This window comes from Ornithorhynchus anatinus, chromosome 9 (genome assembly GCF_004115215.2).
Source record: "Ornithorhynchus anatinus isolate Pmale09 chromosome 9, mOrnAna1.pri.v4, whole genome shotgun sequence".
NCBI classification, from domain to species: Eukaryota; Metazoa; Chordata; class Mammalia; order Monotremata; family Ornithorhynchidae; genus Ornithorhynchus; species Ornithorhynchus anatinus.
The window spans coordinates 44,706,550-44,726,696 of NC_041736.1; the positions used below are offsets into that span (position 1 = coordinate 44,706,550).

At 50.0% G+C, this 20,147-nt stretch overlaps 1 protein-coding gene across 5 annotated transcripts in view; it reads left to right on the forward strand.

Annotated features, from left to right (window-relative positions):
- Positions 1–14,213: 14,213 nt before the first annotated feature.
- TASP1 (taspase 1) overlaps positions 14,214–20,147 on the forward strand; it is a 121,672-nt gene continuing 115,738 nt past the window's right edge. For 3 of the 5 annotated variants that reach the window (XM_029071868.1, XM_029071870.1, XM_029071873.1), the window contains exons 1-3: positions 14,214–14,341; positions 14,638–14,856; positions 15,433–15,500. In XM_029071868.1, coding sequence (XP_028927701.1) covers positions 14,712–14,856; positions 15,433–15,500 — 213 coding nt within the window. In that variant the 5' untranslated portion in view covers positions 14,214–14,341; positions 14,638–14,711. Of the gene's footprint in view, positions 14,342–14,637; positions 14,857–15,432; positions 15,501–20,147 lie in introns of those variants that run through there. The other 2 variants (XM_029071869.1, XM_029071871.2) reach the window with 2 other exon arrangements.

The following is a 20,147-nucleotide window of genomic DNA, read 5'->3' on the forward strand; positions in this document are numbered from 1 at the left end:
GATCCACCCCTTTCTTCTTCACCTAAATAATCACCTTCTAGGTACTTGTCATATCCTGACTCGTCTACTATATCAGTCTCCACACCGTCCTCTCACCAGTTAATACTTCATTACGCTTCCTGGGTCTCATTTTTCTCAAATGTTTCTCTGCACGTCTCCCCCTCCTCAAAACTTTTAATGATATCCTATTCCTTTCTGCATCAAGCAGAACCTTCTTATCCTTGGCGTTTAAGGAATGGCATCAGCTCTCTTTTATTTATCAACTTTCTTTCTCAACTTACGCTTCGGTTCACAGTCTTTGTTCCTTTTGAGCTAACTTCACTGTGCCTCGTCCTTAACGTTCCTGTCTCCAACTCCTTATTCATGCATTTTTCCTTTCCTGGAACTCCCTTTTGCTTCGAATTTACCGGACCATCGTTCTCCTCATCTTCAAAGTCCTCCTGAAATCTCGCCTCCTCTAGGAGACTTTCTTTGATTAATTTTTATTCTCCCCATATCTTCCTAAATTACACCACATTATTTATACAGAGTCACCCGGAGCCCTTTTGTACCTACACATTTCCAGACTCTTATTATTTAAACACGTATCCATCTTTTCATTCTTTTCTCCGATTTCTATAAATGATTCCGTGTCTCTCTTCGGATTCAATCTAAGATCACCGAGGGCAGAGACGGTCTCTTACCTTGATTGCACTTTCCCAGGCACTTAGTAAAGTTCGATGCACTGAATCTTGTCTTATGCTGCCGAGTCGTCTCCGACCCATAGCGACACCACGGATGCATCTCTCCGAGGAAGCCCCGCTCTCCATTTGCCATCGTTCCGGTAGGGTTCCGCACAGTGAATTTGAGTCTCTGCCCTCGACTCTCTCCCAGACCGCCGCTGCCCAGCATGGGTGAGTTTTGACTTGTAGCAGATTGCTTTCCATGCGTGAGCCACTGGCCAAGCTAGGAGTGGAACGGGTAGGCCGTTGAGCCTCATGTAGGATTACCCTGTATCTACCCCAGAGCTTAGAACAGTGCTCTGCACCCAGTAAGGGCTTAACAAATTCCAACGTTATTATTAGGCCTCTGCCTGACTCTTCCTCCCATAGCCAAGACTGGTAGAGGACTGGAAACTCTGCTGGTGCGACCCTGAGAGGGGATGCACTGAATCACCATTCGATAAAAACTACTGACTAACTGATTACTACATCAGAAAGACTTCATCTAAGTCTTCCCTACCTTTGTGCTTGTCTTAATTCAGAAGAATCCTTGTGGCTCGTTCCCTTGAAATTGCCAGTTTTCTGCCCAGGGCACAGAGAAAGTTAGTTTTTGTAAGATGAAAGGAGATAGTTTAGCTGACTCCTCACACAGTGTAAAGTGTATTTATTCAGCTGGATGAGACTCCAAGGAGCCAGAGTCTAAAACTGGTCACTAGCAAAGAGAAGACAGGAGAAGACAGGAGAGTAAATGGCAATTTCCCGTATGGATACCTGTCTCACTCTTTTTGCTGATTACTTCGGCTATTTTCTTTCTGAAAATGGTTTGTGAGTACCTTTGCGGCTGCCATTAATATTTTTCAAGCCAATTCAGAACAAGAAAGCAAATTTTGATCTTCCTAAATTGTTTCGGACTGATCTACTTTTGGGACATTTTGAGTCAGTCCTTCTCACATTTGAAAAAGCATAACTCAGATCGTCAGGGAGGACATGTAAGCCTTAAAAACTGCCTCAAGGCAGGTGAGTTTTTGCATAGGGTAGATTTGTATAACAGATTCATATAGGCAAGCGTGGGAGCCAGGGAGGAAACAGCTGCGGTAACCTGAATTCGGAATTGCAATAGCGTTTTCATAATTAAAATATTAATAAACTTTATATTCAGAATTTGGAAAAAAATGAATTAGACGAATATTACAAGTTACAAAGTTACAAGAATCAAACTTGGGTATCTGGGCAATCATTTCTTTATTGTTCATGCAGTAACTGCGATTTTATGCACAGTTTGCACCACATTATTTAGGGCACTGCATAAAACCACGGTGCTAAAGGAAATTGCCACATATAAACAAGGACAACAAACAGGTTAAATAATTAAATTGACATCTGAAAATGGAAAGTACGGGCCCAACATGTGTTAGACAGGTCACTTGAAAGTAAATCTAAATAATTTAGCACAGCTCCGGATCCAGTAAGATAGCTTTGGCCAAATATTTTTACTCTCATTTAAAAAAATCATATATATTTCAAAGGAAATAAAACCAGTATGTTTCTGATTCATAGGAACAGTTTGATGTCCAGAAAGCCCTGGAAACTGTTTACCAAGACCTTTAGTTTAAAAGATGTTTTAGCTCTCCTAAACAGAATTCAAACTCAATTGCTTGTTCAAAACTCGGAGCCTCACAAAAGGCGATAGTCCAACACTGACAAATATTTCTCCCGTAGATGATGGCGAGGTAAAGGTCATACATTATAAAATGGTAGTTTTACATTTCAATCTTGGTAAAACTTTAGGTTAGTACTGAATTCTCCAAAGTGGGCCTATAAATTGGGGTGCAGAATAATTTTTTGCTGGTCCTAGTCACCTCCTCGCCCTCACAGTTTCATCTAGAAAAAAATGAAGCTGTGGGATCGAGGTCTGTATTTGTTGCCAATCTACCTAATTGGATAATCATCCTCGATGCTGCTCTGATAATGATATAACTGGACTGCGTATTACTATGTTTACTATGTGCCAAGCACAGGGGCAGATCGATAATGGCGTAATCAGATCGGACCCAGGAGTCCCCGTGCGATGTGGGACACGCACCTAAAGGGGAAGGGAAAACAGGTATTTAATCCTCATTTTACAGATGAGGAAACTGAGGCAACTGAGAAGATGGTTGACTCGCATGTGGTATTGTACCCTCGCAAGTGCTTAATCTCCTCTCAGGATGGCACCTGCAGAGTTCCCAGTCCTCTACCCGTCTCGACAATGGGAGGGAGAGTCAAAAAGAGGCCTATCCATTCCATTCCTAGATCGGGCAGTGGCTAGCGGGCGGAAGGGCATCCGCTACAAGCCAAAGCTCACCTGTGCCGGGCAGCAGCGGCACGGGGGAGAATCGAGGACGGAGACTCAGGTTTACTGCACAGAAGAAGGCAATGGTAAACCACTTCTGTATTTTGACCAACAAACCTCTACGGTTCCGCTACCGGAACGACTGCAGATGGAGGTGGGGCGTCCCGGGAGAGACGTACCCGCGGTGTCGCTGCGGATTGGAGACGATTCGACCTCACGAGACAAGCGTCTAATACAGTTCTCTGCACAAGGACTCAACAGATACCACTGATTACGACGATGATGTTAAAGTCACAGAGCAAGTGAGTGCCGAGGCCGGGATTAGAACTCAGGTCTCCTGACTCCAGTCCTGGGCTCTCTCCACTGGGCAACGCTGTTTCTCGGAAGTCACCGAGCAGTGGGTGTCTTTTTGCTCTTCTGAGCCTACAAAAAAGAAATAGTTTCTTGCTTTATAATGTCCTCAGCTCAAAATCAATTTACCCAAATATTTATAAAATATTCATTCTAGCATAACCTCTGAAGTCGGGACTGGGTCAAGTACTATCCGATCCCTTTTACTTTATCCACTAATATCCAAAGCATGTTTCTGTTTTTTTTTTAATGGTATTTGTTAAGCACTTACTATGTGATAAGTGCTGTTCTAAGCACTGGGGGGTAGATACAGTACCTGTTCCAAACGGGATTCACAGTCAAGTAGAAGGCAGAACAGGTATCGAATCCCCATTTTACAGTTGGGGAAACCGAGGCCCAGAGAAATAAAATGATTTGCCCGAGGTCGCAGAGCAGGCGAGGATTACCTTGCGTGCGGCGTGGCTTAGTGGAAAGAGCCCGGGCTTGAGAGTCAGAAGTTGTAGGTTCTAATCCCGCCTCCGACACTCGTCTGCTGTGTGACCTCGGGTAAATCGCTTAGCTTCTCTGGGCCACAGTTACCTCATCTGTAAAATGGGGATTAAAAGTGTGAGCCCCACGTGGGACGACCTGATTACCCTGTATCTACCCCAGGGTTCAACAGAGTGCTTGGCACATAGCAAGCACTTAACAAATAACATATCATCACCTACTGCAGCGCTTAGCAAAGTGATTGGCACATAGTAAGCACTTAACAAATGTAACTCGTTCTCGCCTGTCCCGCCTTCGACCCCTGGCCCCGATCTTGGAAAGAGCACGGGCTTTGGAGTCAGAGGTCATGAGTTCGAATCCCAGATCTACCACTTGTCAGCTGTGTGACTGTGGGCAAGTCACTTAACTTCTCGGTGCCTCAGTTCCCTCATCTGTAAAATGGGGATGAAGACTGTGAGCCCCACGTGGGACAACCTGATTCCCCTGTGCCTACCCCAGTGCTTAGAACAGTGCTCGGCACATAGTAAGCGCTTAACAAATACCAACATTATTATTATTATTATTATCCTATCTCTGACCTGGAACGCCCTCCCTCCTCACGTCCGCCAAGCTAGCTCTCTTCCCCCTCTTCCAAGCCCTACCGAGAGCTCACCTCCTCCAGGAGGCCTTCCCACACTGAGCCCTCCCTTTCCCCCTGCTCCTCCTCCTCCTTCTGCTCCACCCCTCACCCCTCCCCACAGCACTGGTCTATATTTGTACATACTTCCTGCTCTATTCATTTTTATTAATGACGCGCATTGGATTCATGCATTCAATAGTATTTATTGAGCGCTTACTATGTGCAGAGCGCTGGACTGAGCGCTTGGAATATCCAATTGGGCAACAGAGACGATCCCTGCCCAGTGACGAGCTCACAGTCTGATCGGGGGGTGGCAGACGGACAAAAACAAGACAACATAATCACGAGAAATAGAATCAAGGGGATGGACACCTCATTAACAAAATAAATAGGGTAATGAAATATATATCCAAATGAGCGCAGTGCTGAGGGAAGGGGGAGGGAAGGAGGGAGGCGCAGAGGGAAAGGAGGGAAAGGGGGCATAGTTGAGGGGGTGGGAAGGGGGAATTGTGTATTCCAAGAGCTCGGTCCAGTGCTCTGCACATAGTAAGCGCTCAATAAATACTACTGAATGAATGAATGAGGGCGCAGAGGGCGGGGGGAGCAGAGAGGGAGCAGAGGGAGTGGAGGGAAAAGGAGAAGCTCAGTGTGGGAAGGCCTCCCGGAGGAGGTGAGCTCTCAGTAGAGAAGCAGCGTGGCTCAGTGGAAAGAGCATGGGCTTTGGAGTCATGGGTCATGAGTTCGAATCCCAGCTCTGCCACCTGTCGGCTGTGTGACTGTGGGCAAGTCACTGAACTTCTCTCTGCCTCAGTTACCTCATCTGGAAAATGGGGATTAAGACTGTGAGCCCCACGTGGGACAACCTGATAACCTTGTGTCTACCCCAGCGCTTAGAACAGTGCTCTGCACATAGTAAGTGCTTAACAAATACCAACATTATTATTATTAGGGATTTGAAGAGGGGAAGAGAGTGAGTTTGGCAGAGGTGAGGAGGGAGGGCGTTGCAGGACCGCAGGAGGACGTGGGCCGGGGGTCGACGGCGGGATAGGAGAGAGCGGGGGACGGTGAGGAGGTGGACGGCGGAGGAGCGGAGCGTGCGGGGTGGGCGGGAGAAAGAGAGAAGGGAGGAGAGGTAGGAAGGGGCAAGAGGATGGAGAGTCTCGAAGCCTAGAGTGAGAAGTTTTTGTTTCGCGAGGAGGTCGATGGGCGACCACTGGAGGTTTTTAAGAAGGGGAGTGACAGGCCCAGAGCGTTTCTGCGGGAAGATGAGCCGGGCGGCGGAGTGAAGAATAGACCGGAGCGGGGCGAGAGAGGAGGAAGGGAGGTCAGGGAGAAGGCCGACACAATAATCCAGCCGGGATAGTACGAGGGCCCGGACCAGTAAGATAGGCGTTTGGGTGGAGAGGAAGGGCGGATCTTGGCATTTCTCTAAGGTTCAGTTTATGTCTTTTGATGGCAGCGCTGCCTGTCTACTCGTACCTTGTTTTGTGGTCCGTCTCCCCCCTTCTAGTCTGTGAGCCCGTTGTCGGCCGGGGATCGTGTCTATCTGTTGCTGAATTGTGCGTGGCTCAGTGGAAAGAGCCCGGGCTGGGGAGTCAGAGGTCACGGGTTCGAATGCCGGCTCCACCACTTGTGGGCTGTGTGACGTCGGGCAAGTCTCTTGACTTGTCTGGGCCCCAAGTGCCTCATCTGTAAAATGGGGATGAAGGCCGTGAGCCCCACGGAGGGGGGACAACCCGATCCCTGGTGCTTAGAACAGTGCGTGGCACATAGTAAGTGTTTAGCAAATGCCATTATTATTATTTTTATTCTATCTACCCCAGTGCTCGACACATAGTAAGCGCTTAACAGATACCAATCTTATTATTATGATTAGTCCAGTCCTCTGCCCGCTGTAAGTGCCTAATGAATGAGTGACTGAATGAATGAAGTGACTGAATGAATGAATAAGTGAGTGAGTGAGTGACTGAATGAATGAAGTGAATGAATGAGTGATTGAATGAATGGATGAATGAGTGACTGATGAATGAATGAGTGACTGACTGAATGGAGGAATGAACGAGTGATTGAAAGGATGGATGAATGAATGAGTGATTGAATGAATGAATGAGTGACGGAATGAATGGATGAATGAGTGACCGGATGAATGGATGAACGAATGAGCGACCGAATGAATGGATGAAGTGAATGGATGAAGTGATTGAATGAGTGACTGAATGAATGGACGAATGACTGTTTGAATGAATGGTGAATGAAGGAGCAACTGAATGAACGAATGAAGCGGATGAATGAATGAGCGCCCGAATGAATGGATGAATGAACGAATGCAGCGAATGAGTGACTGCATGAATGAATGAGTGACGGGGTGAATGGATGAATGCACGAATGAATGAACGAGCGACTGGATGACTGGATGAATGAACGGAGGAAGGCAGGAGCGAGCGAAGGAGCGGGTGAAGGAGCGTTTGAGCGGGGCGGGGCGGGGCCCGGGGCGGGGGAGCCAATGGCAGAGCGACACGCGGGGCCGCCGCCTCCTCTTCCTCACCGGGGCCACCGGGCGGCGAGGAGTTCCGGGGCGGCCTGGTCGGCGGGCGCTGGCGGCCTCGGCCTCCTCCTCCTCCTCCTCCTCCTCCGTCTCTCTGTCTCGCTCGCTCCCTCCCTCCCTCGCTCCCTCAGTGAGTGGGGAATGGGGGGAGGGGCCCGGGGGGGGGGAGGGGGCGCGCGGCGGTGTGGAGGCCCCCCGCGGCGCGCGCTGGGCGGAGGGGGGGGGGCGGCGCGCGGTGGGGCGGCCCGGACAAGGACAAGGCGTCCCCCTCGGGCCGCTCCCGTCCGTCCCTTCCTTCCTTCCTTCCTTCCTTCCTTCCTTCCTTCCTTCCTTCCTTCCCGGGGTCCCGGTCACCTCATCCGTCAAATGACAGCCTCGTCCTCTTCCGTCCCCCTCCCCTCCCAGCGCTCACCACAGTGCTTAGCGCAGAGTGAGCCCGGGACCCCCACGGGAGACGGCCTCATCACCTTCCATCCCTCCCCTCCCAGCGCTCACCACGGTGCTTAGCACCGAGCAAGGCGGGAAGCCCCACGGGGGACGGCCTCATCACCTTCTCTCACTCTCTTCCCGGCGCTTACCACAGTGCTTAGCATTGAGTAAGGCGGGAAGCCCCACGGGGGACGGCCTCATCACCTTCCATCCCTCCCCTCCCAGCGCTTACCACAGTGCTTAGCACAGAGAGCCCGGGACCCCCACGGGAGACGGCCTCATCACCTTCCACCCCTCCCCTCCCAGCGCTCACCACACTGCTTAGCATTGAGTAAGGCCGGAAGCCCCACGGGGGACGGCCTCATCACCTTCCATCCCTCCCCTCCCAGCGTTTACCACGGTGCTTAGCGCAGAGTGAGCCCGGGACCCCCACGGGAGACGGCCTCATCACCTTCCATCCCTCCCCTCCCGGCGCTTACCACGGTGCTTAGCGCAGAGAGCCCGGGACCCCCACGGGAGACGGCCTCATCACCTTCCATCCCTCCCCTCCCGGCGCTCACAGCGGTGCTTGGCACGCAGTGGGCCCTCGACAGATGCCGTCAGTATTATCATTACTTCGTTTCTCCGGGCCTCGGTTTCCTCGTCTGTCCAGTGAGGATCGAGCCCGGGAGCCCCGCGGGGGACAGCCTCATCGCTCTCTATCCCCCCCGACCCCAGCGCCTAGAACAGTGCTTGGCACACGGTGAGCGCCTGACGGGTGCCGTTAGTATTACTTCCCTTCTCCGGGCCTCGGTCCCCTCGTCTGTCCAATGGGGGTTAAGCCCGGGAGCCCCGCGTGGGACGGCCTCATCGCTCTCTATCCCCACAGCGCGCTCGACAGATGCCGCTGTTGTTATTACTTTATTTCTCTGGGCCTCAGTCTCCTCATCCGGAAGATGGGGGTCGAGACTGTGAACCCCGCCGTGGGACGGGGACTCGTCCGACCCGATCGGCTCGTATCCGCCCCGGCGCTTAGTACGGTACGTAGTAAGCCCCAAACGGAGACCGTGATTACCGTAATGGCGCTATCCTGAAATGTGCGATCCCTACGGTGTGAAGAGGAGCTAGCAAATGGCCCATCTTTGCCCTCCAAAATAACGATGATGATAACGTTGGTGTTTGTTAAGCGCTCACTACGTGCCAGGCACCGTGCTGAGCGCGGGGCCGGATTCAAGTAAATCGGGTTGGACACGGTCCCTGTCCCAGGTGGGGCTCACGGTCTCGATCCCATGAGGAAACTGAGGCCGAGAGAAGTGACTTGCCCCAGGTCCGCCGACAAGTCGCGGAGTGGGATTGGAACCCATAACCTACATGGTTCAGACCTACAGAGCCGTCGACCGACCTTCGTCTGTGTGAACTGTTGAGGATCCAGCTTATTTAAAAAAAAAAATGGTGGTATTCGTTAAGCGCTTACTACGTGCAAAGCACTGTTCTAAGCGCTGGGGGATGCAAGGTGATCAGGTTGTCCCACGTGGGGCTCACGGTTTGAATTCCCATTTTACAGATGAGGTAACTGAGGGCCAGAGAAGTGAAGTGACTTGCCCAGAGTCACACGGCTGGCAAGTGGCAGAGTCGGGATTAGAACCCACAACCTCTGACTCCCAAGACCGGGCTCTTTCCAATGAGCCACGCTGGATGTCGTCTTACAAGCACCAAACTCATCTATTTTTCTTATCGTTATTTATTGAGCGCTTACTGCGTGCGGAACACCGTGCTAAGCGTTTGGAAAGGACGGTTCAGCAATAGAGACAGTCCCTGACCACACTGGGCTTCCAGGCTAGTGGGGGGAAGCTCCCAAGAGACACTTTATCCGTCGGAGGTAGAGTTGAGCATGGGGGAGAGCCCTACTAATACTAATAACGTCGGTATTTGTTAAGCGCTTACTCTGCGCCGAGCACCGTTCCGAGCGCTGGGGGAGATACAGGGTCATCGGGTTGGCCCACGTGAGGCTCACGGTCTTCGTCCCCATGTTACAGGTGAGGGAACTGAGGCCCAGAGAAGTGAAGTGACTTGCCCAGAGTCACCCAGCTGACAAGGGGCGGAGCCGGGATTCGAACCCATGACCCCCGACTCCCAGGCCCGGGCTCTCTCCGCTGAGCCGCGCCGCTTCTCTAGGATCTGGGGCCTCCCCCTATTTCACGCGTCAGGCCTGGGGTTTCATTCGTTCATTGATTCAGTCGTATTTATGGAGCCCTGATTGTGTTCGGAGCACCGTACTAAGCGCTCCGGGGGTTGCACAGTGGTGCCGCCTCGGGAGTGGTAGTCTGTGGCGACGGATGCCTCAGGGCCAGGACGGTTTTAGGAGCAGGCAGACCGGGGTTTTTGTTGGTTCGCGAAGCCTCGGCGTCTCTCGGCATCGCCGACTGAGTAACGGAACGTTCCCCCGGACGGCCGACGGCCTCGGCGGTTGGAAAACGGGTGTCGGATCTTTCCGGCCTTCAGCCGTCGGGATCGGAAATGGTTTCTTCGAGCTAGGAATGAATAATGGCATCGGATTGTAGGCTCCTTGCTGGCCGGGGATTCCTGTGTCCCAACTCTTATCGTATTGCACTCTCCCGAGAACTCAGGAAGTGCTAAATAGATGCCATCGACTGACCGATAGGTTGAAGGGATATTTTCCCTCTCCGCCGCAGCCTTCCGGGCCGGACGTGATCGACAGATCCGTCAAATTGCCGTGGTAGAGGTCTAAAACCACCTACCTCTTTCTCTGAAAGAGATTTACCAAACCTAGGTAGAAACATAGATGAGTTTGATGTATAGATGAAGAGATGATAATGTTGGTATTTGTTAAGCGCTTACTATGTGCGGAGCACCGTTCTAAGCGCTGGGGGAGATACGGGGTCATCGGGTTGTGCCACGTGAGGCTCCCGGTCTTCATCCCCATTTGACAGATGAGGGAACTGAGGCCCAGAGAAGTGAAGTGACTCGCCCACGAGTCGCACGGCTGACAAGTGGCGGAGCCGGGATTCGAACCCATGACCCCCGACTCCCCAGCCCGGGCTCTTTCCCCTGAGCCACGCTGCTGTAGATGTGTGAACAAACCGGATCCTCGACAGTTTACCTAGACGTGGGTCAGTTTTGATTGTCGAAGGTAATGGGGTTCAATAAGATTTTTAATTTGGGGGTAAAGATGCGCCATTCGGTAGCTCCGTTTCACACTGTAGAGATTCCGCATTTCAGTGTAGGAATATTAACTGTCTTTCAATACGTGCCTCTGGGCACCGCGGCGCCAAATGAGTGAGTGGGAATGGCTCGGTGCCAACTATCACCGCTGCTGTTCAAACAACTCAAACTGGCGGTAGGATGTGACATCAGTATGTCTGGGGGAAATGCTCACCCCAAATGGCGAGGGACCAGAAAAGGTGCGGTAGTGGGCAAGAAATTTAGTCTCAGTGGAAAGGATGTGATCACCATAATAATACTAATAATGGCGGTATTTCTTAAGCGCTTACTCTGTGCAGAGCACCGTTCTAAGCGCCGGGGTAGATACAGGGTCATCGGGTTGTCCCACGTGAGGCTCACGGTCTCCGCCCCCATTTTCCAGATGAGGGAACTGAGGCCCAGGGAAGTGAAGTGACTTGCAGACAGTCACACGGCTGACAAGTGGCGGAGCCGGGATTCGAACCCGTGGCCTCTGATTCCCAAGCCCGGGCTCCTGCCGCCGCGCCGCCTCTCCGATCATCAGAAAGAAGAGTTGTTTTCAAACTGAAGAACCACGTCATCGGGCACTGTACTACGTTCGGGGGTTAATATGAGATTATCGCAGGGTCCTTTGAGGAGGAAAGGAGTGTAAAAATGCAATTTTCCAGCCCTATTCGATAACCAAAAATAGTCATTTAAAACGGGTCCAAGAAGGTAGGGCATAAAGAAGGATTTCCAACCATGACCCCCCCTCTCAGGGTCGCACCCGGAGAGTTTCTGGGACTCTCCCCGTCTCGACTACGGGAGGGAGAGTCAGGCGGAGGCGTGAAAACCTCACGGATCCGCTACCGGGACGATCGCGGACGGAGGCGGGGCGTTCCGGGGGAGACGTGTCCACGGCGTCGCTCTGGGTCGGAGACGACTCGACGGCCTAAGGCCGGACGGCCGTGACGTTTTACGTAGCGAGCTTTGCCTGAAAGATCCCATGCAGTTGGTGTGCTTCTTTTATATAGTGGAAAAGGACGGACAGTGAGAGAGGAGGTGCCTGTGGTGAAGTTGATAATGCCATTTCTGGCCAGATTTTCCCCCTGCTGTGGTCTCGATGCAGTTCTGTGTCCGTAGTTCATCCTGCGAGTCCTTGCTCTGCCGAGCTCTATGGATTTCTAAACCGAGGGAGCGGGACGGGTGACTCACCGGCCTTTGCGTATCTCGGCCCGGGAGCTCTAGGCATTTTGGAAATTCAGAATAGCTTTTTCTGGCTTCGCAGACTCTCCTAATGAAAGCTGTAGTATCGTACGATAATTCTACCTCATATTTTTGAGAATGTCGGCCAAGCGTTTCACGCAGCGAGCGCGTACCCGGCTGTCCTTTTCGTGTTCCTTTTCACAGGTTGGAGTGCAAAAGGTTGGTGTCGAACTATGGCCCGCTCCCCTCGCGTCGGAGTCGAACGTTTCTTTTGCTTGAGATGATCTGGCGGGCGGTTTCCGGCAATGGCCCTCGAAGATACTGAAGAAAAAAGTGTTTGGAGGCCAGGTTATCTCAGTTGAACGCGGACAGCCGCCGGCGATAACACTTTACCCGTCATTCAGTGTCTCGGGCAAGTATCTAGGACATTTTTTATGGGTTTGATTGGATGACTCCGTGTTTCAGAATCGTAATTTGAAGTTGTACTAGAGTCGTGATTATTCCTGCTCCCTCTGTCCCTCTGTGGAAAACCAGGAGAGCGGTGTCGCCGATTGACTTTAGAAATGTATCTGCCGCAGATTTCATTCCTAGTTCGATCTCCCAGTGTTCCCTTACCAGTGAGTTGATTCATCTGACTACAGTAAATAGTGACGGTCTTCAAATTAGTTACATTTACAGTGTTTGTTGATATTCTGAAGGGCCCTTATTGACCCAACTCTGAGGCGGTGGGCCTGTGCTAATTTATGTTGCTAATCTAAGCAGTGATCACGAGATCCACGGCTGTAAATTATAATCCCAGGTTCACACCCACTTGTGTTTTGCTGGAAGACGGGAAGACGATAGACTATTACTTGAGATGTGCTGTGAGAAATACTAAAAACGGTTGTAAAACACTCGACGAAAGTTAACTGAAAGTACGCTTCCATAATTTTTTGGAAACAGCTGTAATGGTGATGCTATTCTGATGCAAAAAAAGTAAGCGTTGAGACAGCTGCCATGACAGTCATAAGCAAAGATGTCAGCTTTCCAACGGGGGTCGTCATATCGCAGTGGTTTGAAGACGGGGGTTTCCTAAATTGACTTGGTACTGGTTCTCAAAATTTACTCCTTTCCAGTCAGAGGAATACTTTGTAAAGGGAATGTTTAGAAGGATCTTCTGGTAACTCCTATATTTTCAATATCAAAAAGAATTGATAGTTTACTTTGTCCAAGTAATTTTACTGTTCATTGAGGGAAATGAAGATCCATGAAGATCCACGGTTGAGGCACTTTGAGGGTTTTGTGAAAGGTTATGGGTTTGGGGGTTATGTGCTTACAGAAGCAGCTTAGAGAAGTGCTTAGAGAAGCAGCGTGGCTCAGTGGAAAGAGCACGGGCTTTGGAGTCAGAGGTCAGGGGTTCGAATCCTGGCTCTGCCACTTGTCAGCTGTGTGACTGTGGGCAAGTCACTTCACTTCTCTGGGCCTCAATTCCCTCATCTGTAAAATGGAGATTAAGACTGTGAGCCCCACGTGGGACAACCTGATTCCCCTGTGTCTCCCCCAGGGCTTAGCACAGCGCTCTGCACATAGGAAGCGCTTAACAAATACCAACATTATTATTATCATTATTATTATGTGGAAAACATTCCGCCAACTCACCCGTCCCGTTATCTTCGGTGCCGATGTTTACCTCAGTAGCTTCCCGTAGGGGCTGCTGTTATTTGGAGCTCTCGATTCATTTTTTTAAGCAACAGACACCCATCGTGACCTTCCGAGGAATCAGTGCAATGCAATCTTAGTCTTCTACCTTTGTGCAGTTAAGCACGATGTGACTCTGGGGAAACTCAGAAATATTTTATACACCTCCTATCTCCTAACACAAGCGAACGGAGCGTACGAATAATCTCACCAAAATGCCCGGCCTTTCTTTGCCTTGGTTCTGCTGCTGATGCGGGGGTGCTCAATAAATGCCTAAATAATGCACATTGAAGAATTAGAGCCACTTCTTTTCCTCTGCTTGAGTGAACAGAGACAAGTAGGTTCGGACAGAGACGAGCATCGTTTGGAGAGTGTAAATAATTCAAGAACTAGTTGAGTTTAGGCGCTTTTCAAATAGGTTGCAATTTTATGTAGCTCAATTGGTGACGGAAAACTGTGGCTCGTCCTTCATGAAAATTGGAAATTCACATTTCCAGGAATGCGGGAACGCCGTTTTATATGACCGCCGTTCATTTATGTTTTGAAGAAACTGCCGCGTTCATATCCGTGCTCAGTAATTTAACTTGTTACTCGCCGGCGTTTTGTGCTCAGATGTGGAAAATGTGTAGCGGATTTTAAAGTGATTTCTTTGGCTGCTCTGTAGAAGCACTTATGTTGTCTAATCTGTTTGTTAACCTAGCAGTGCTATAGTCCTCTCAGAGCCCCTGCTTTAAAGTGTCTACTGGGATATCGACCATTTGGCTTCATGGGAGGAGGAAGCGATATTGAAAGAGATATTGAAGTAACATGGAGCATCACTGAGAGTAAGGCAGGTGAAAAATATCTTTCAAACCCCCTCAGCTCTCACTTCTCTGCCGTTCAGCTGTCTGCAACTGCCTTGCCTTATTTTCAGTAGCGTACGTTATAACTTTCTCATGCTCCATATTTGTTTTTGTTTTAAATCTGCATGTCCTTTGAGAATCTAGCGAGTATCAAAGTAGACACGTACGTTTCATTGGTAACTTGAAATAGCAATATTTTTGACAATTCCTTTTGCATGAATTTGCGTTAGTAATGTGCGTTTTGGGTAGAAGGAAATGCGTCACATCTGGTCTTGATTTTGCTTTAGGGGGATTCCTCTTCCGAGTTAACTTTTGGATGGAAGAATGCCCTTTTTCCAGTAGAAGATGGTAATCTTGGAGTATGATCATGGAGAAGGGGATGAGTTCAGCAGAAGTGCTGCCTTCCAAGTCCTCTCAAGTTACTGCTGTTAAGGTGACAGCCAGAGAACTAGAAACCAAGCAGGCCCATAAAGAGAAACGAGTAGGATTCGTGCTTGTACACGCAGGTGAGACATCAAAAATCGAGAGTCGGAAAATAAGTACAGTACCGAATTCCGACTCGTGTCTTAAAGTAGGTTAAGAAATGAACTTATTGGGAGCTAGCTCTGGGCAACTCGGGAAAAGGGAATTTGAATTTTAGAGAGTCAGGATGTCAGTACTGTCCTCTGTTTCTTCTTCAGCAGAACACAGGTGTATGATCTTAAGTATATATTCTCCTTGCTCAGATTACAGTCTTGCGGACGATGCTGGGGTCGAAGTGGTTGCTTAATCATTCACTGATTGTTTTTATTTTCCTTAATCCCCGTGGACCCCCCCCCCCCTTGGGCAATATTAAAAAGGGGCGGATAGCAGTTTTTCAAATGTAGCTTTCAAAACGAGGGAATGAATGAATGAATATCCAGCTTCCGTAGCTCAGTCACAGAATCTTAGCCGCGTGTGTAATATTTGTTTTTAGCAGGTCAGATAGAATGACTTTAATTTGGATGGAGCACACTGAACAATGTAAACTGTGTTCCAGAGTTGATTCAATAATAGCCTATTGCAAGCTGCTGACCCCAGTTTTTTTCTGCGTTAATTTTCAGGTGCAGGTTATCACTCCGAATCAAAAGCTAAAGAATATAAACACGTGTGCAAACGAGCCTGTCAGAAGGTATGAAAAAAGAATCGGATTGAATTCATTTCCTGTTTTCTGTGCACTTGCCTGTTGTATTCTCATTCAGATCCGCTACGCCGAAAGCTCTTTGTGGGCGGGGAACACGCGGGGCACGTATTGTATTCTCATTCGTTCGTATTTATCGAGTGCTTGCTGTGTGCAGAGCACTGTACTGAGCGCTTGGGAGAGTACAATATAACAATAAGCCGAGACGTTCTCCACCCACAGTGAACTTTCAGTCTCTCAAGCGCTGAGTACAGTGCCCTGCACCCAGTGAATGCACAATAAATACGATCGATTGACGGGCCTTAAATAGCTTGTTGAGCGCCCTGGATCTAAGCGCTTCGTACATTCATTCAATAGTATTTATTGAGCGCTCACTATGTGCAGAGCACTGTACTGAGCGCTTGGAATGTACAAATCGGTAACAGATAGAGACAGTCCCTGCCCAGCGACGGGCTTACGGTCTAATCGGGGGAGACGGACGGACAGGAACAATAGCAATAAGTGCTCTGCACGTAGTAAGCGCTCAATAAATACTATTGAAGGAATGAATGAGTGAAATCTTGGGGGGGTTACAGTCTTAACAGGCTCTGTGTAAGGAAAAGCTGTGTTCTGATTGCTCATACTGCCTTCCCCACGTGAATGCTCACCACCCCTTCTTCTGATAGCGCCACCCATTGTTTCTGGACACAGTGTTGAGGAACGTTCCCTAATAGTCATCGTGTTCCTTTGAAAATGCACATTTTAGGCACACGTTTTAAGAGAACCGATTGTTTGGGGATCAGTTTATTTTCTGTCTCTCTCTCTCTCTTTCATTCATTCATTCAATAGTATCTATTGAGCGCTTACTATGTGCAGAGCACTGAACGAAGCGCTTGGAATGGACAGTCCGGCAACAGATAGAGACAATCCCTGCCCAGTGATGGGCTCACTGTCTAATCGGGGGGACAAAAACAAGACAAAATAGTCACGATAAATAGAATCGAGGGGATGGACACCTCATTAACAAAATAAATAGGGTAATAAAAATATATCCAAATGAACACAGTGCGGAGGGGAGGGGAAGGGAGGGAGGAGGGGGCTTAGCTGAGTGGAGGTGAAGTGTCTCTTTCACTCCACACCCTTGCTAGGCTAGATATCTAACTCCTCCTGTTATACTTGCAGTGGCAAAGATCTTTACTGGGTTGGGAAGGCTAAATTAGCGAGTCCAGCAGCCAGTCTTGCTTCTTGAAGGGGAAAAAAAAGAGATAGAAAGTGCTTACGTTCCATAAATTATTTTGCATTCTCTTTTAGCCCTTGTTCAGAGCCGAGGCAGCCTCGTTACCGTTCATAATGCCGTTAGCTATTTGTCGATGTAATCGGGCATCAGAATGGTGAATAATAGCTTGAATTTGATTTTTGTATCACATCTCCTTTGGGCCTCTCAATGCCTCCACTACCTCTGCGAGGTAGGAGAGGCCAGTGTTATTACCCGAGGTTACAGATGAGGAAACAAGAATAGAGAACTTTGCCGTCTGTGGCACGTTACGAAAGTCATCCGTTAAAACCAACTAACTGAGGAATAGGAAATTTAAGATAACCGATTGAGGTCACGTCGTGGGAGAGCGGCAAGCAGTCGATATCGTCGATTGATCAGCAGGAGCCGAGACGGTAACCTAAACCTGGCATTAGAGAATAAGGTGTTCAAGAACGGGGCTTGTGGCCTTTACCTTTATTGTACATTTCCAAGCACCCGGTACGCCGTCCTGCCCACGGTAAATGTGAGACGTAGCTTAGTAATGACGATGGCGTTTGTTAAGCACTCACTATGTGCCAAGCGCCATTCTAAGCGCTGGGGTACATAGAAGGTAAGCGGGTTGTCCCAGGTGGGGCTCCCAGTCTCAATCCCCATTTTACAGATGAGACAACTGAGGCCCAGAGAAGTGACTTGCCCGAAGTCACGCAGCCGACAAGTGGCGGAGCCGGGATTAGAACCCACGTCCTCTGACTCCCAAGCCCGGGCTCTTGCCACTGAGCCACGCGGTTGAAGTACTCCCGACTGCTGCTGAACACCTTGCTTCCCAGTGGAAATGGAGTTGTCTGGCTTGCATTTGCACAGGGTATTAATTAGCGGCACCGCAATATCCCCTTCTCAGGATCGCATCCGGGCAGTTTCTGGAACTCTATGAGTGTTGGCTACCGGAGGGCAGTGGCTAGTGAGAGGAAGGCATCCTGCCAAAGTCAAAACTCACCCTTGCTGGGCAGCAGTGGCATGGGAGAGAGTTGAGGGCAGACAGAAGCTTCCTGCGCAGAAGAAGGCAATAGTAAACCACTCCCGTATTTTTACCAAGAAAACTCTGTGGATCCACTACCAGAACGATTGCAGTCGGAGGTGGGGCGTGCCGGGAGAGATGTGTCCGCTGTGGGTTGGAAACGACTCACAATAAGAGAAGATTATATCTAAATCAAAGGATCGTGGACTTTGAGCACAAATAATTGTATTCTGTGAATTGGTGAAAGTTAAGAATGGGAGAGAGAATCACTTTGGGTTAGGGCATGAAAATTATAGTAAACTCAAACATTTCTCTTTAAGAAAACAAATAATTCCAAGGGCCTTCTCATGTCTAGCTTTTGGGAAAATGGAAGATTTAGATAAAATATATTTTAAAATAAATCATCCTAATTCATGGCCTAGTGGAAAGAACACAGGCCTGGGAATCAGAAGGACCTGGTTTCTTCTCCTGGCTATGCCAGTTGTCTGCTCTGTGACCTAGGGCAAGTCATTTCACTTCTCTGTGCCTCAGTTACCTCATCTGTAAAACGGGGATTAAGTCTGTGAGCCCTACGTGGGACAGAGACTGTGTCCGGCCCAATTATCTTGTAGCTCTCCCAGCGCTTAGTACAGTGCCGGGCATAGAGTACTTGCACATAGTAAATGCTTAACAAATACCAAAGTTATAATTATTATTGTATGTTGTATTTTTGGAACTATTCAAACCTTTCACAGGTTCTCATTTCACAGTTTAGTACTAAGCACTGTACTAAGCGCTTGGGATGAACAAGTCGGCAACAGATAGAGACGGTCCCTGCCGTTTGACGGGCTTACGGTCTGATCGGGGGAGACGGACAGACGAGAACGATGGCAATAAACAGCGTCAAGGGGAAGAACATCTCGTAAAAACCGATGGCAACTAAATAGAATCGAGGCGATGTACAATTCATGAACAGAATAAATAGGGTAACGGAAATATATACAGTCGAGCGGACGAGTACAGTGCCGTGGGGATGGGAAGGGAGAGGTGGAGGAGCAGAGGGAAAAGGGGAAAATGAGGCTTTAGCTGCGGAGAGGTAAAGGGGGGATGGCAGAGGGAGTAGAGGGGGAAGAGGAGCTCAGTCTGGGAAGGCCTCTTGGAGGAGGTGATTTTTAAGTAAGGTTTTGAAGAGGGAAAGAGAATCAGTTTGGCGGAGGTGAGGAGGGAGGGCGTTCCGGGACCGCGGGAGGACGCGGCCCGGGGGTCGACGGCGGGACGGGCGAGACCGGGGGACGGCGAGGAGGTGGGCGACGGAGGAGCGGAGCGTGCGGGGTGGGCGGTGGAAAGAGAGAAGGGAGGAGAGGTAGGAAGGGGCAAGGTGACGGACAGCCTCGAAGCCTAGAGTGAGGAGTTTTTGTTTGGAGCGGAGGTCGATAGGCAACCACTGGAGTTGTTTAAGATGGGGAGTGACACTCCCAGATCGTTTCTGCGGGAAGATGAGCCGGGCGGCGGAGTGAAGAATAGACCGGAGCGGGGCGAGAGAGGAGGAAGGGAGGTCAGAGAGAAGGCTGACACGGTAGTCTAGCCGGGATATAACGAGAGCCCGTAGCAGTAAGGTAGCCGTCTGGGTGGAGAGGAAAGGGCGGATCTTGGCGATATCGTAGAGGTGAAACCGGCAGGTTTCGGTAACGGATAGGATGCGTGGGGTGAACGAGAGAGACGAGTCAAGGACGACACCGAGATCGCGGGCCCGAGAGACGGGAAGGATGGTCGTGCCATCCACGGTGATAGAGAAGTCTGGGAGAGGACCGGGTTCGGGAGGGAAGACGAGGAGCTCGGTCTCGCTCATGTTGAGTTTTAGGTGGCGGGCCGACATCCGGGTGGAGACGTCCCGGAGGCGGGAGGAGATGCGAGCCCGAAGGGAGGGGGAGAGGGCAGGGGCGGAGATGTAGATCTGCGTGTCATCTGCGTAGAGATGGTAGTCAGAGCCGTGAGAGCGAGTGAGTTCACCGAGGGAGTGAGTGTAAATGGAGAACAGAAGAGGGCCGAGAACTGACCCTTGAGGAACTCCAACAGTTAAAGGATGGGAGGGGGAGGAGGCTCCAGCGAAGGAGACCGAGAATGACCGGCCAGAGAGGTGAGAGGAGAACCGGGAGAGGACAGAGTCCGTGAAGCCGAGGTGAGATAAGGTATGGAGGAGGAGGGGATGGTCGACGGTGTCAAAGGCAGCAGAGAGGTCAAGGAGGATCAGAATGGAGTAGGAGCCGTTGGATTTGGCAAGAAGGAGGTCACGGGTGACCTTAGAGAGAGCAGTCTCGGTAGAGTGGAGGGGACGGAAGCCAGATCGGAGGGGGTCTAGGAGAGAATGGGAGTTAAGGAATTGTTAGACGACTCGTTCTAGGATTTTGGA